Consider the following 16,828-nt stretch of genomic DNA (forward strand, 5'->3'; position numbering starts at 1 on the left):
ATCACTGAGTTTTATTTGCTTAAATGTTTTTAATGCTAACTTTTTTTGTTTTTTGCTTAAATAGAAATGTCCCCTTTTCCGGTTTACTTTCACTAACTTGACGAGACATGTTGCAAGTAGAATTTTAAGTGAAACAGCGCCGCTGTGCGGCCAGATGTTCATAGGACTAAGAAACACTTATTAAATCCATGATTTTATATATATTCTGCATGGAGTTTGTAGAGCAGCCAAAATTTGTACTCAAGTAAGAGTAGCATTATTTTAATATATTTTTACTCTAGCAGAAGCAGGAAGTAGTCATTAAATGTGGAGCATGAATTGCCTTCCTATCATGATACAGCATCATCATCAGATTCAGGACTTTGAATGGAACATTAAAAATTCTTGATTTTGTTTTATTTATTTAGCACTGTTGCATTACAACAAGAATTTCCTGAGGTCTTTCTGTATGGAGTTTGTATGTTTTCCCCTAAGCATTTGTGGGATCTCTCCAGGTATCGCAGCTTCCCCCCAATGCCAAAAAAAACAGGACTGTTGGGTTAATTTGTCTCTAAATTGTACTTGTGTATGAGTGAACGTGTATGGTTGTTATTCTATGGGTCTCTCAGTTGAACGCTTGTTTTTATAAGTAGTTACTACCACTGAGACATTTAGTGCAAAAACAAAAGGAGCATCTTAAATAATTTTATGTCAGAAAAACGGGTATTAATTTTCACATTTTAAATAATCATCTACTGACAAGTTTTCAGCTAACTGCTCTTTGAATCACCTTGTTTTGCTGCTTAATTCACACTTTCTACCTTTCAATCAGTGTTTTTTATTTTTATTTTTTGATGTTTTTTTATTTGTTGTTTTTGTTTGGAGGTTTACTTTAAAGACGATGTAGGAACAGATCAGCAGAGGGCAGCGTTGAGCTACAGAAAACCGGACTGGAGCTCTGATTCCTCAATTAGAATCCAATCAAATCATTTTATTGACATTTTTTGTGCTCCTAAATGCAAAAAAGAGACAGTGTTTCTTTGAGATGCTCAACAGTTAAAGCGTGGAAAAACATCAATCAGACAACATAGTTATAACATAAAGTAAGTGCGACGATATAGATGCATCATCTTTACGTTAGTTTGCTGAAAACCTTGTAACACAAACTCAAATATTTCCACAGTATAATTTAAAATAATAATGACATGAAATACAGCAATGCAATCAGATTTTCTGTGTCTATGATAATAGATCATTTTTACCTTAAAATATGAAAAAAAAAAAAAGATGTAAAACCAGAATAATCTCTTTTGCTGACTGAGTTTCCAAATGTTTCTGCTACAAACAATCAGCCACTGTAATGTCAAAAATTACAGTTGTTGCAAAACGAAGATGATTATCAACTTAAAAGTCACAGTCTGAGCTCACAACCCTCAGCACTGCCAACTGGGAGGTGGGCATGAAGTTTGGTGCATTACACGTCTCTGCTGACCTCATCTGGTCAAAGAACCCTGAAATACTGAAACTGGCTCAGCAGTAGCTGCTCAAACTACCATTTCTCCCAGCATCCTCAGTGTGGTACCGCAGCTGCACTGTAAAACATTTGAGCTACATTTAGTACAATCTCCTACTATGTAAGTCAAATAAATTTAGAAAGTTTTAGATTTTGAACCTAAATGTGTGAGTTTGTGAAAGATAAACTTACAGTAGTAAGTTGTGTTAACTTTTTATTAATTTTGTAAAACCCACAAGAGTTTTTATGTTAGTACTTAAAAAAACTGAAAGAAGAAAAAGGCAGCTGTAGAAACTATTTCCTAGAGTGCTAAGCGGCATGTTTTTGTATCCTGAGACAGAAATGCGTTACATTGACATGACTTTTGTGTTATTGAGAGAAATGTTCTTAATGCAGCTGACAGCTTGCAAAGCTTGAAGATCCTGTTCACATTAAATGTTTTTGAGCAGAGTTCATGCTGATGTTGAATAAATATTCATAATCTGACCATAAACTTTGTTTATGCGATTTGAAACAAGAATTTAAATTATTCTTAAGTAAAATATGTATTTATTTTAACTTTGATGTTGTGAGTGAAAATAATACAGAAATATGTGCTCTTTAACTAGATGAAGGCAGTTTTTTTTTCCTTGCATATTGTGAAATAATTATTTGGTTTAAAACTCGCAATTCAAGATTAATGAGTTTAAAAAACAATGTTTATACAACTTGTCTCTTGTTGTTAAATCAACTTCATGAACTTTAATTTCTGAGTTAAAACCAATACAATTTTTTTTGTTGACTTAAATTGCACCTTCGATGCAGTAGGTGGACTTTTGTTTTCAAGTTAAACCATCTTCAAATGTTTTACAGTGTGCAGAACAGCAGACAGAAGGGCCCTGCAGAGGATAGTGAGAGGAGTTCAATCCTCTTATTATATTCAATCATTTTACTGTTTTTTGTTTTTACTCAGGATCACTCAGGTAAACAGAAGAAACATATAAGGAGTTAAATACTCTTTTACAGAACTACAGTCATTTAATTGTATAAGACAGATAGGTTCAGATTCAATCAATATTTACAAGAGTTGCAACAACCATTTCTTCATTAAATCTAAATAAGATAGTTGATAGAATAATCCATTTGATCTGTTTTGACCAACATTCAGTCTAAACTATTTTTTAAACATAACAGCTGACAAGGTCAGATGAGCCACCAGCTGCAGGAATAAGAAGTTGTTTTGGCTGCACATGAGGTTGCTGGAAGATATTTTGCTTTTATTACCAGACGAAGGTTTTATTCAGCCTCACAAAATGTGGAAACAGACAGAAAAGCTGAATTCCTGATGACCAACAAATGTTGAGATATAACCCAGTGAACATTTCCTGATTAGTATCTATTCAAACAGCAGTCACAAAAGGTCCATTACGCTGGCATAAAACAGTTTTCACTGGAAGTGTCACACACGATTGTTCAGAGATCATCCTCGGAACAATCACGCTTCGCCTCCTCACCTTTCACCGGTTTGGCCCCAATACAACCTGTTTATCTGATCCTGCAGGTTAAAGGACGCCTGATTCCTATTTGTTGAAAACAGATGGGCTGCAATCCCCATTTTACCTTGTGATGTTTGACGCAAAGAAGCAAGAGGAGATGTTTGTCTTCATGCTGCATTTTTACTGCTGTTTTGATGAACTCTAAAATCTGCAATCGGATTCACCTAAAGAGAAATGACCTAGAGTCAATGCACAGCTTCAGTTATTGTAGCTGGAAACTAGAGATCAGGCCTGAAATCTGGGTGTAGTGACGGACTCTGAACTGAACCTTAATAGCCATATAAAGACAGTTACAAAGTCGGCTTTCTGTCACCTGAAGAACATTTCCAGGATTAAAGGACTAATGAACAAGGAAGATTTAGAGAAACTCATCCATGTGTTTATCCTTAGTTGCATTGATTACTGACATAGTGTCTTCACATGTCTGCCTAAAAAAAAATCAATCAGATCCAGAACGCTGCTGCTGCTGGTGTTCTGACTAAAACCAGGAAGACAGAGCACATCACCCAGTTCTACAGTCCCTACACTGGCTCCCTGTAGCTCAGAAAATAGACTTTAAAATACTGAATGGCTTAGCACCACAACACATTAAAGATCTGCAACTGTTGTCTCAACCTTCCAGACCCCTCAGGTTCTGGTTCTGGTTCTGCTCTGCATCCTAAGAACCAGAACCAAACATGGAGAAACAGCATTCAGCTTCTATGCACCACAAATCTCGAACAAACTTCCAGAAAACTGCAAAACAGCCAAAATATTTGGTTCCTTCAAATCCAGACTAAAAACCCATCTGTTTAGAGTTGCTTTTGGACCATAATCAATAAACCATTACCATTATTTTGATTCGTAACACCAGCATTTGGCAAAAGGTAATGTTTCAAATGTTGACTGTTTTCTATGACTTTGTATTTTTATGATGTAAAGCACTTTGAACTGCCTTGTTGCTGAAATGTGCTCAAAATTTGATTAACTGATTCACTTATACTCTGCTTACTATACTCTGTCCTTATATAAAACACAGAAGAAAAACGTTTTGACTCAGGCTTACATAATTACATCATTTATGCATCACAGGGCTAAAATGTCTGTCTGACATTGAACTTGTTGTTTAACTTGTTATGCTGTGTGCCAGAGAAGCCCAAAGTCTTTGGGATCAAAGCCAACTTCAGCTAACATGGCCATGAAAGGTAAAGCCTCTAAGCAAACAGGCCAGCAGTCACAACACATACTGTTTGTGCTTTCAGCTGAACTCTCTGAAAAATGCAAACTTTTGGTGAGAAGCATCAGAATCAGTTCAAATCAATGGTGATTCTTAGATAGATGGTGTTCTAGGTGAGCCCGTTTTTGTCAGTCCCCCAACCAATGGATAGATACCACAAGTCTGAGTTGGAAGATCTGCACCATTTCAACTCTTCACCAGTGTATGAGAGAATGATACATGAACAAAATGTCTGCTGAGATGGAGAAGGAAAACATGTCAGATGATGTGGACAAGCTGCCTTCGATCTCATACTACAGTAAAGTTCACTGCCTAATGAACAAGAAGAGTGAGTACATAATGGAGGAGCTTCACAGCCTGAAAGCCATATTGGCAATCAGCGTTTAAATGCATTTGTAAAGAACATACAGACTTTTCACGTGAATAACAAGATTCTGGTGGCTGGCAGAGCAAGTGTAGTTTCATACATGTAGGTTACATGTCCGTCTTAGTTAGCAGACAAAAGCCACATTAGCTAAGCTAATTTTGCTAGTTCAGCAGAATGTACTACAGTAAATATCACTGATATTTATCTTAGTATTACACAGAGGTGGGTAGAGTACTCAAAAATTATAATTAAGTAATAATTGTATTGTTAAGTTAGATAGGAACGAGGCAAGAGCTAGTTCTAAGCTTGTGGCTTTTTTTTTTCATTGTTGTCATAGCAACTCCATAGCAACTGGTACGAATACCTACCAAGGTGGTAGGAGAACTATATATTCAAGGCAACATGAGAACTATATATTCAAGGCAATGGTAAATGGTAAAATTTGGGTAAAATGCAACTGATGCAGTCGGTGATTGTGTGCCTCCTCTTTTAAATGCTGCCCTGGGCAACTGCCCATGTCTATCAAATGTGCCTGGTTCAAACTGTTTGGATAATCATAAAGTCCTTAGGTTAAGTTAAATCCCTTTCAGAAAATGCATCTGTACTCCATGATGTGGCTTCTGAACACAGCACAGCAGACAATTTGTTCCACACATTTAATAAAGCAAATAAGGTGGCGCCATATTTACTTTTCAGTAGCGTTCAAAAGTCATGAGTCAGCCGACATTTCTTAAAAGTTTCTTTTCAAACAGACTCCTGAAAAACTTTTGAAGTTTTAGGATTAAGTTCATTTCAAAAGAAACAAAATCTTTTGATTTTGCTTGGAAGAAAAATTGTTACAATAAATCATTAAACTCAGATAAAGGAGGAGACATTGAGCGTTTGTTTTTCTAAAAAAAATGTTATAATCGCCCACATTTGCAACCACAGGTTAAAACATGCAACATACCCAAACCTCTTGCAAATTGTAGATGTAAACGTCATAAAACTTATGGCACATGAATGTTTGAATTTGAAATTGTTATGGATTATTAAAAAAGGCGGTAAAGGTGAAGGTGAATTGGGGGATGGGTGTGGATTTTTAGCATTGCCTGAACAGCTGTAACATTTGGACCCAACCCTTTTTTATCTCTTGGGTTTATGATTTGTTTCACTGAATGATTCACAGATAACAGTTAGAGACTTAACAAAATAAATAATTAAAAATCTGGTTTAAAAGTAAATCTGAAAACTTTTACGCAATACCTTTTTGAAGCTACCAACAATACTTTTTTGAAAAATGTACTAAAATCTCCTTAAATATTGTTTCACCTTTATAACAACATGTCAGTTTCAGTTTTTTTACTGCTTTACTTCTTTGCTGTGAATTATATTTAAAAAATTATAAAATAAAACCTCCATGGAACAACCTTACCAGTCTATATGCCTCTGATGACATCACAGGAGGCCTCTGGCAACTAATCATGTTTTTCCTATTGAAAGCGAATGAGAAATAAAGTTCAAACCTGTCAAAGTTAATTTACCCATCACAATGTCTGTACCAGTTGAACAGCTTTATTTTATGAGTCTCTTAGGATTTCATCAATTGAAATACAAACAAATAAAAAAAATTATCAGTCTTTTTCTTCAAAATAAAAACCATTTTATTTTGTGGAAGTTTCAATTTGAAATTATTTACCAAACTGCTTTTTTATTACCAGAGAACATTTCTTAGTAAAAAATAATGTAATGTGTTCAGTTCAGTTTTATTTATCTAGTGCCAATTCACAACAAATGTTATCTCAATACACTGTAAAAAAACAAAAAAAAAACAAAACCAAAGCAATCATTTCAATTCCAGTTGATCCAAGTTAATAAATAGCAGCGTAAACTCAATTAATTATTCATAGTATTTTAAAAAGTTTCTATCAAAGGAAACCCAACAGATTGCATCATGTGACTGATGTGCAGCATTTATTCATCCATAAATGGATTGTATATTTAAAAGATTACAAGAAAGTCTGGCTGTTTTGGGGAGAATTTAAAGAAATGTGGGTGGAGTTTGAATGGGCAATGTTTGAATAATGGCGATAAACCTCAAGGTAATTCCCAGAAATGGACTGAAGTGTGCCTTGATGGGAAGGTATAAATACTAGTGGGTAGATAGGAATTTTACTCAGAAAGTCACCTTTCCCCTTTTTGAAGGAAAAACAAATGAAGAAAATAAGGGAAGGTGGTCATCATGAGGCATCTTTAAGATGTTTTAACCAACCCTGATACATGTTCAGCTGACCTCTTGACACCTTTAATTTTTTTGCTTTTGGTGCTCGTTTTTCATGACGCAGTTTATGTCCAACAGCCTTCACATGCTGCGCATGCTGGTATCAGGGCAAAACACAAACAGCAACAAATACAACAACACCTCACAGAACACAACAGAACCAACATTTCTCAGAGGCTACTGGGTTTGCTGTGATGTCACAGAGGTTTTTGATTTATTGTTTATTCCCTGAAGCAGGAATCAGAGAAGAATGCAAACCAAGGTCAGGAGACTCAGTGCCTGAATCTATGAGTAAAAACATTCATTGTTATAGAGCTTGGATAGTTCTTTGTTTGTTTGGCCCCTCAGTAAGGTTATTAGGTACAACCAAAACTGTAGAATGCATAGTTTAGTTCTTATCCTAATGCATATGAAAATATTAAAATGCAGAAATAGAAAATGATCTGTTTGTGAACTTTGTCAGGTTTTGTACTGTGGTTTTGTAATACTGATTTTATTGTAGTTTTTGTTTGTCTTATGTGTTATTAAAGAGTAAAAAAAAGTAGAGAGCAATAAATATGTCATTTACAAATATATATGTAATTTACAAATAAATATGTAATTTACATACATATATATATATATATATATATATATATATATATATATATATATATATATATATATATATATATACCAAATTAACATATAAGTTAATGAAATAATATAACACAAAAACATATTTTATTTTGCATTGTTTAATTTTAGAAGTAATACATAAATAATGAAAAAATAAGGAAAGAAAAGATTAGAAACGAAATGGAAAATTAAATAATGCTGTTAATATTAAATTACAACTGATTTAACAATAGTATTAACATTAAATTGTATAATTTAATAAATTAGGAGATAGTTCTTATTTTTTGTATACAATATTTGGCACCTTAATAACTTCATCAAGCCATTTATTTATTTATATATTTATTGCGAATTTTGCCAGGATCCGTCGTCCATATTTATATCCATATTGATTTTATGTGTAAGAAGAGCTTCTTGATAAAACACTTCGCGGGAAACAGCCTCGTCTATCACCTTTTAAACTTCATATAAATAATTGATTGGTCCATTTTTCACGTGCTGGACAAAAGTTGACAGGATTGGTCGATAGATTCCACATAGTTAACTCAAGAGAGTGCTCGAGTTCATTCCTCCGTCATATGACTCTGTCCCCCTTCAATCAATGGAGGGCTTCAATGATTGGTTAGTAGTAAAGTGACGTATTCCCGGGTGTGTGATGAGCCAATGACATGAAACTATTCCTGGAAGAGGGGGAGCCTCGTGACATTCTTTAGAAGCCGGTTGCGTGTCACCGGCATTCAGTGTCAGCCCGCGTAGGAGGACGCCACAGAGAACTATTTATTTATTTATTCTAGTTTATTTTAAATTTATCGAAGCTAATCATGCTGGGTCTGTGCCTTTATGTCCCCGTGTCCAACTCGGACCCAGTGGAAGTTGAGTATTTTGAATCTAACGGACTACCGTCGGAGCTGAAGTCGTTGTTCAACAAACTCAGCGTGTTCCTGCCCTCCCAGGAGTTCTCTACCTACCAAAAGTGGAGAAAGGTAGGACAGATTAATTCACTATTCTCCTCATCATCAACTAAAACTATATGGAAACAAATTTTTAAATCATCTAAACTTTATATATATTTATTTAGAAATATTCTTCTTCATTGTTAGACAGCAGTTTTTCGGCGGGCGGAAGTGTAGGCCGCACAGTAGAAAAGACCGGTTTCAAAAATTTTTACTAAGTTTAGACTTCTTTTAAGCCTATTCAGTAGTTATAATGAAACTAAATCAGTTCGTACTTCCGTATTAAAACTGTATATCAATATTGTTTCTATTTTGATAGTGCATCATTTCTGAACGAGTCGTTTCAATTCTTCGGGAAATTCCTCCTTTCATGCGGTCGGCACGCAAGGTCAATCAGATCGGGCTAATTCCGCCTTTTTTCAACCCAACATGGTGCCGGAAAGCACTGGAATTTACTCCAACGCAGCTCTGCTCCTCCATATAATTTGTCACCGCAAATCTGACTAGTTTGTGCAAACGGCTCATTATATAACGGCAAAATTTAGGCAACATTTATGATACTATGATTATTGCCAATGCAAAATGGATATTTTTTTTTTAAAAAGAAAAAAGGGAAAAAGCAATATGTCCTGCAACTGCAACAGATGGCATTGATGCAATGCAATTTCTTTTTCAGACTTTATTTGTTCAGAAATTTATTTATTCTTTTTAATGTAATGTTTAAAATGAGCTTCTAAGCCATTTTAGGGCCTTGTTAAGTCACTATCAGCTGCTGACTATTTTACAGTGCTTCAGTATAAAAATCAGTTTTTGGTGCACAGCAACACTTGTAAAATTGAAGATAACTTCATTACACTGAAAATGCCTCATTATCCCAGATATTTAGTTATAAAATTAAACCATTTCAGAGTGAGGTTTGTTCAACTGAAATCAGTTTTTATGGTCCTGATTTAAGTCCTTATCGGAAGATTATAAAGACCGTAATAAACCTCAACATCCTGCAGACCAAAACTCCTATTGTTTAAATTCCTAAAATCAATTCCAAGTCAGATTTATGCCCTTGTGCTTTTGCATGAGCTGCATGGCTTGGCTGAAATGTCTCTGCAGGGTATCGTTACAGTCATGCCTGCACTCTGGTCTGCAGGTCAAGTATCTGTCTGTCCTATCCAGCCTGGAGTACAGCCAGTTTCTCTGTCCCTGTTATAGCTCAGCAGGTCTGAAGCCAGACGGGATTAAAACAGTTGGCGGGTCAGCCTGATTGGGATGTTAAAGATAGATGTTGGTGGTTGGTATGGAGTGATACCTTCATGGTGAAGGGGGCACCTCCTTTAAATCTCCGGTGTCGTGACTTATTGGTGGTCCCACATGCTGTACATTTCGAACTGGCAGCTCTTTATTTATAAGCAGTTTAATTAGTTTTACTGCCAGATGACTGACTGATTCTGCAAGATGGTGTTCCCTTCAGAGAAATTAATATCTGCATTTAGTTTTTGGGGGAAATAGGCAAATAATCACTAATTTCATTGCAGAAAACTCTAAAAAGTGAAGAAAAAGATGCAGATGGGCAGCTGGACTTTGAGGAGTTCGTTCACTACCTGCAGGACTACGAGAAAGACCTGAAGCTGGTGGTGAAGGGTCTCGACAGGAAGAATGCCGGTATGCAGCCACTTTTTCTCATGCTTGTGGCATTGGCCTTTTGTTTCACTCTGGCTAAGCAGATTCTGATCCGTTTCTGTCTTTCTAGGCCGCATCGACGCCAAAGAGTTGATGCAGTCGCTTCGTGACCTCGGCGTCCATATTTCCCTGCAGCATGCAGAGACAGTCTTGAAGAGGTAATTTAAAAAAAAAAAAAAAAAACTTACCCTCCTGTTGATGCTTGGTTTGCTTATCATACCAATTTCTCTTTTTTTCAGTATGGATAAGAATGGGATGATAACAATTGGCAGCAAAGATTGGAGTAAATACCCGATGGTGGAGAAGACTGACAACATTCCTGAGATCATCCTTTACTGGAAACACTCCACGGTTAGTTCCTCATTCTGACTTTAACCCAACTCAATTCAAGAATACTTTATTAACCCCAAAGGGAAATTAAATGCATTACATGTTTTTACTTGGGTGAAAGTAAAAAGTTGCTGCCAAGAAATTACTGAAGAGTAAAGAAGCATTTGGTGAAAAGGCAATTCAAGCATTAAGTAACTGATCAAATTATTAGTCGCTTGATGTTTGTAAATGACAAAATATAAAGTTTAGTGGAAATGAAGGTATTTTAAAGATCAAAATTAAAATATTTCACACAATCGGCCAAAAAAAAAAAAATTTTCCCCCAAATTGGTTTCTTTCAATATAAAACTTTAACACAAGTGCAGCTTGACTGCCCTGATCGAACATGAAACTTTCTTTCAAATGGTTTAGAAAGTTCAATTAGAAATATAATGTAAAAAGTTACTCTGGTAAATGTAACTGGTTCCTACCCAAATCTGGAAAGGAGGTCAAATGTTAGCTTTACAAATTAAATTCAAACTCTTCCTGTATTACATAAATATAGAGATAACCCATTTTCCCTGATAAGACCTATCAATATGGCTGCTATCGCGCTAATCAAAGCAATCAGGGTGTTACACCTAGTTTGTTTCCTGCTTCCTCGGAGATCAGTCTGCACAGGTCGTGCGTCATCCATTAAGCTCTATTAGGCCTGTGAAAAGAAATGAGGCTCATTCCAGTAGGGATTATGTTGGGAAGATTTTCCAACTTGCTGAGCTGTTATGTAAACGAGGGCAGCAGTCAGTCAGAACCGGTGCAGACCTGCAGGTTATTTTGGATCCCGATGTGCAGCCCTGCAGCCTGGACTCATGACAGAGACGAGAATAGAGTCGGTCGCTCCTCACTGCGCGCCAAGAACATTGTGAATTAGTGATGAAACCTCAGCTGCTGGAGGGTTTGACCGGGACAGTATATCCAGTCAGTTTGTTTACAAAATTAATCAAATTCTTGCCTCGTCTTTGTCCTTTTTTCCCTCTGATTACTGTCCACATACTGTGCTTACAGTTCAGATTCTCGGTAAAAGGGATCGGAGTTGATTAAAAACCGGAAGCAGTCAGTTCCTGGATCTGATCACCTTAAAGCAGCAGCGCCTCCTCCTCTGTTCGAGGAGCCCGAATTAAAAATCTGCGTCAAAGCCCTTGGTAATAATCCCCAATAATTATTTTAAATCCGACTCGTGTGATCCGTGACGGTGACTTGGCTTGACCCTTACTATGAAAAGACAACCTGCCTGGTGACTCATATTTTCCCTTCACAGAAGAGCTTTGTCACTAATGAGAAAATCCTCAGGGGTCAAAGTGAAGACGATTGAAGGAATGTTGCTGAGTTTTGCAGTCTGGATGTCTTTGTTAGATTTGTTTGCTTGCACCAACAAATCTGCAATAAATTGGCTTTGGTATGGACTAGAAAAGCATTTACCAACTTGGATGCAAGCTTTGACTTTAACAAAACTCAGATAGTTTGGTGCATAAATTAGGTTAAGTGTGCATCCACACCAGCCCAGGTTTCTCAAATTGTTTGCAGTGTAGAGTGAAAGTGAACCACACCAGCTGAAAATGGAGCAATTTTAGTCCCCAATCAAAACCGATGTAAAAATATCAAAACTCTTTGATCCTCAAATTTAAAATTGTTCCAAATCGGCAGATTAGAAATCCAGAAACATAATAAATTTTTTAATACAAAATTTGTCATTTTGCAAATTGAACAATTTAAATTAAAATATAACAGTTTTGGATTTGGGTGATATTTTCCTAAAAGTTGAACTGTTTTGTTGGCAGATATTTGATGTGGGTGAGAACCTGATGGTGCCTGATGAGTTCACCATGGAGGAGAAGCAGACTGGGATGTGGTGGAGGCATCTGGTCGCAGGTGGAGGAGCTGGAGCCGTTTCCAGAACCTGCACCGCCCCGCTGGACCGTCTCAAAGTCATGATGCAGGTAAGAGGACCGTCAAACTAAAAAAAAAAAAAAAAAATCAGTGTCAATCGGAGCAGTGACGACTTCTCCATTGCTTAACGTTGGGTTGCACCATAAACGAGTTAAATTTTAACAGTTGGTTAAGAGCTGGACAAACAGAGTTCATGGACCGATTCTCGATGTACCGCCAGCCAATCGGGTCTCGGGAACAAGCGTCACACCCTTGACTTTGAAATCTTCTTGTCATCAGTGCGATTAGGCGTGCCCTGTGCCAAGTCATGATGTGCCAGCAGCTCCAGTTTACGTCAGAATGAAAGTTGACTTTGACCTTTTCATTGATTAGAAATGTATCAGTTGTAGTTAAACCAACCTGACCCAGTTGGCTGGAACTTTGTGCAGCCCAGATGTTAATGTTCCCAGTTCACTCCAAAAACCCAGAGTGTCAACATATTTAAGTCTTAAATTGATGAATCTGAAGTTGAGGCATTAAAATGTCTCAAATGCCTTTTAAAGAAATGGTCTAATGAAGTTGGAACTACAACGCGGTTTACGCTGTGGTAACCGCATTCAACATGACAACGCTCATAAATATTGTCTTCCATTTTATTTTTCGACTGGGAAGCCTGTACTCTCCATTTCCGACTACAGCTGGAACTCAACATTACGTTTCATGGAGGCTGAACTAATTAATCTGCCGTGAAGGAAAAAAAACTGCGACTTTCAGTCAGGGGACGGATCGAGCTGTGCGCACAGACAATCTTCGTTACGTTCTGTGACGCGGCGGTTGAGGCTACAGCTAACTAGCTGCTAGCTAGCTCGCTTGCTTTTTTGCATTTATTATGGCTAATTGCAAATTTACCGGACGACGTTAGTTTTCGGTTTTGGCTCACCTGTGATGTTGTCAACCCGTATAATGCTACTAATGTCAGTTATGATCGCTGACGTGCCGAAAATCCCCTTCCCGAAAAATAAACGGTTTACGGTGCTAATGCTAGCACTGTTCTAGGAGCAGTATTTGTTGGAACACAAACTCTGATGTCAGAGACTGACTGGATTTTTAAACATGGTGGTGAAACACCAAGCTTTGCTATTGAAATAAAATTATTCAATCTGTTACTGTGGAGGGAAACTAGGGTTTTATTTAGTTTGTCCATGTTCTTGGGCGTCTATCAAATTTAGCAATTGGGGTGGAAAAAAATTTAAATGACATTGATCAATAGAGGTCTTAAACTTAATTCATAATGATCTGACTTAATCTCCATTAAAATAAAGTTTTTAAACTCGTTTTATTTACCTGCTGGGTGTTCTTTCCCTCTCAGGTTTACGGATCTCGAACCAACAACATGTGCATCATGAGCGGGCTCATGCAGATGATCAAGGAGGGCGGCACCAGGTCGCTGTGGCGGGGGAATGGGGTGAATGTCATCAAAATCGCTCCTGAATCAGCCCTGAAGTTCATGGCCTATGAGCAGGTAACAGAAGAGACTCTAATTGAGAAATTTAAGCTCTGATCTCTGGCATTCGTCCTCCATTGATGTGCTTTTTTTTTCTGAATGGGTTTCTGCAGATTAAGCGTCTAATCGGCAGCGACAAGGAGACTCTGAGCATCCTGGAGAGATTTGTGGCAGGTTCTTTAGCCGGAGTAATTGCCCAGAGCACCATCTACCCCATGGAGGTGATTATCCTTTTATTTAGACCTCCTACCTGGAAAACCGTCGGCTTTAGAGGTCTGCATTTAGTAACATGTCGTCTTTCTTTTCAGGTTCTGAAAACCCGTCTCGCTCTGAGGACAACCGGCCAGTACGCCGGGATCTCGGACTGTGCCAAGCAGATTTTCAGGAAAGAAGGCCTCGGGGCGTTTTATAAGGGTTACGTCCCGAACATGCTGGGCATCATCCCGTACGCCGGCATCGACCTGGCCGTGTACGAGGTGAGAACGGACTCTTCTAGCTTTAAACTTTGGTTCTGATGAGCCACAAAGTCTTAATTTCTGGGGTTTGTGGTTTCAGACGCTGAAGAACGGCTATCTGCAGCAGTACGGCGCCAACAGCACCGACCCGGGCATTCTGGTTCTGCTGGCCTGCGGCACAGTGTCCAGCACCTGCGGTCAGCTTGCCAGCTACCCCCTGGCGCTGGTCCGAACCCGCATGCAGGCACAAGGTGAGACTGAGCTCTTCTCTGGCTCCCATTTAGGACCATTAATAAACTACTGAAATAATCCTAGAATTTATTTATAATGCTCCTTATATCCTTAGTTCTCAAAGGGCAAAAATCAAAACAAGCAATTGTAATGACTAAAAATAATTAAATAAATGTGTAAATTAATCATAAAATTGCATGACAAACTAAAGAAAGTAGTTTGATAAAAGAACAGCACAATCAAAGCAGAAATTAGCCCAAAACTGCACAAAAAATATAAACATTTTGTATTTAAGATTAAAAAAAAACCTTTGTATGCAAATATGTCCATGACAAAGTTTTAGTTTCACCCAATTAAAATGTTAAAAAAAAAAAGAAAAAAAAAAGCTATTAATCACTTCCTTTTCTACAAGTGATAATATGTAGTTGGATTTTAGGCATAAAATGTTTTATTTAAACTAAATTGTTGCATCTTCTATTTCTAATGTATAAAAAGGATTATTAAAATAACAGTTGCTGCTCTAGACTTGATTTATGCAAGTCTCTTATCACTCTAGGGAATGAACTTCTAATCAGTCGATCTGAAGCACATTTTATCTAAGAGATTAGATGTATTAAAGATTTTATGGCTCCTTTTTGTTGGGAACTACAATTAACAAGAAGTGATGTTTGCAGTTTAATCCTTCACAGATTTTGCAGCGCTAATTAGAAATATTTGCGGCAGATTAGGCAGTAATTGCAAATGCATGATGTTTTGACATCAGGTCTGAGGCAGCAGTGTAGTAAAAGTAAAATACTGTCACCTGCAGGTGGGAGTTGGCACTGACTTGAACCCAAAGCTTTTCACCATTTTTGTGGGAAATTAGGCATTGGTGCAAAAACATCTGAATTTTGAGTGAACTTCTATGAACGCAAGATAATAAAAATACTGACTTATTTTGTCATTGAAGTCTCGAGCCACATAAAACCTGAGTGAAGTCAGACACTTGCTTCAGGTGACTGAGGAAAACTCCTCACTATTTTATCTTAATTTCTGCAGCTGTGACGGAGGGTAACCACCAGCAGGCGTCCATGACGGGCGTCTTCAGGCAGATCCTGCAGAACGAAGGCCCCGCAGGGCTCTACAGAGGCCTGGCCCCAAACTTCCTGAAGGTCATCCCGGCCGTCAGCATCAGCTACGTCGTCTACGAACACCTCAAGACTCAGCTGGGGGTGACGTCGCGCTGAGCCGCCGACCCGCCCGGCGTTAGGAGTCTCATTCTGTGAATGTCAGGCTGAGGAAGAGGAGGAGATTATGGACTCTGTGAGCTCAGGATGTCAGGATTACGACCGCTGCTATTTATGTTTTTAAGTGTCGAAATCGAGGACCAAATGTTTGGGCTCGAGTCCGTCCAGGTCTTTGTGTAGCTCTGTAAGCTACTGACTGTAGCATTAAAATGCTCTGTAGCTGTTATCAGTTCTGCCTCTTCATCCTAAAGAGGGAACATCTTTGCACAAACCTCATCCTTTTTAGTTGAGTGGCTATTTATTTCCACCCCTCCTGTATTTATTTATTCTCTAGATGAAGGGAATAAGCCAATAGTGCTATTATAATTTATGGTGTGGGATGATCGCCTTAACATCCACTAAACACTAACTGTAGTCGTGTGACGTTTTTATTTTTGTATTTAAAAGCTGGAAGTCGGCACATGTTCTGTGCCTTTTGGAGGATTGTTGTCTCGAATGTTCACCTCAGGTTTAAGGGAAATGTATTATGAGCACATGTTCAAAAGCTCTGGGGGAAAATATAAAGCATTTTGCACTTTAATCAATGTTAGAAGGGCCTATCAATGCAGAATGAGAGTAATTTCAGAATAAAGATGTTTTAGTATTTTAATGGACCATTTTGATCCAAATAAAAGCATAATTACATTAAGTCTCTGCTGTTTTGTTTTATTTTGCATGTAGATCATCCTGGTTTTTTTGTCTAAATGACAAACTGAGAAGTTGGGAAATACTGTTTCAGGATGGGAAAGCGGTGGCTTTTGGGGAAAAAAATCTGGTTTTAAATTAATTTTTACTTCCACGGTAAACAAGTATTGCACAAGACTGAAGCAGTTTTCTGTCAAACTTTATAAATCTTCTGGATCCTGGCTTTACCAGGATTTCAATAAATGGAAACTTACCATGAGTCATAAATTACATACTTAAAGGTGTGTTTGGTTTTTTGAAGATCTTTTAACTCCAATTTAAGAACATAAACTTGCATCTGAACTCCTACAAGCTTGATAAGTTTAAAACTAAACACAA

General features: G+C 37.5%; 1 protein-coding gene across 1 annotated transcript; it reads left to right on the forward strand.

Annotated features, from left to right (window-relative positions):
• Positions 1 to 8,194: 8,194 nt before the first annotated feature.
• Positions 8,195 to 16,454, forward strand: slc25a25a (solute carrier family 25 member 25a). The gene is made up of 10 exons (XM_015012417.2): positions 8,195 to 8,471; positions 9,971 to 10,097; positions 10,186 to 10,273; positions 10,355 to 10,466; positions 12,263 to 12,421; positions 13,720 to 13,872; positions 13,968 to 14,075; positions 14,163 to 14,330; positions 14,410 to 14,560; positions 15,579 to 16,454. The coding sequence occupies exons 1-10, from the start codon at positions 8,310 to 8,312 to the stop codon at positions 15,764 to 15,766; spliced, it is 1,416 nt and encodes a 471-aa protein (XP_014867903.1). The 5' UTR covers positions 8,195 to 8,309; the 3' UTR covers positions 15,767 to 16,454.
• Positions 16,455 to 16,828: the final 374 nt, after the last annotated feature.

This window comes from Poecilia mexicana, unplaced genomic scaffold (assembly GCF_051168715.1).
Source record: "Poecilia mexicana isolate PSO_F unplaced genomic scaffold, ASM5116871v1 scaffold_9, whole genome shotgun sequence".
Classification (NCBI taxonomy): domain Eukaryota; kingdom Metazoa; phylum Chordata; class Actinopteri; order Cyprinodontiformes; family Poeciliidae; genus Poecilia; species Poecilia mexicana.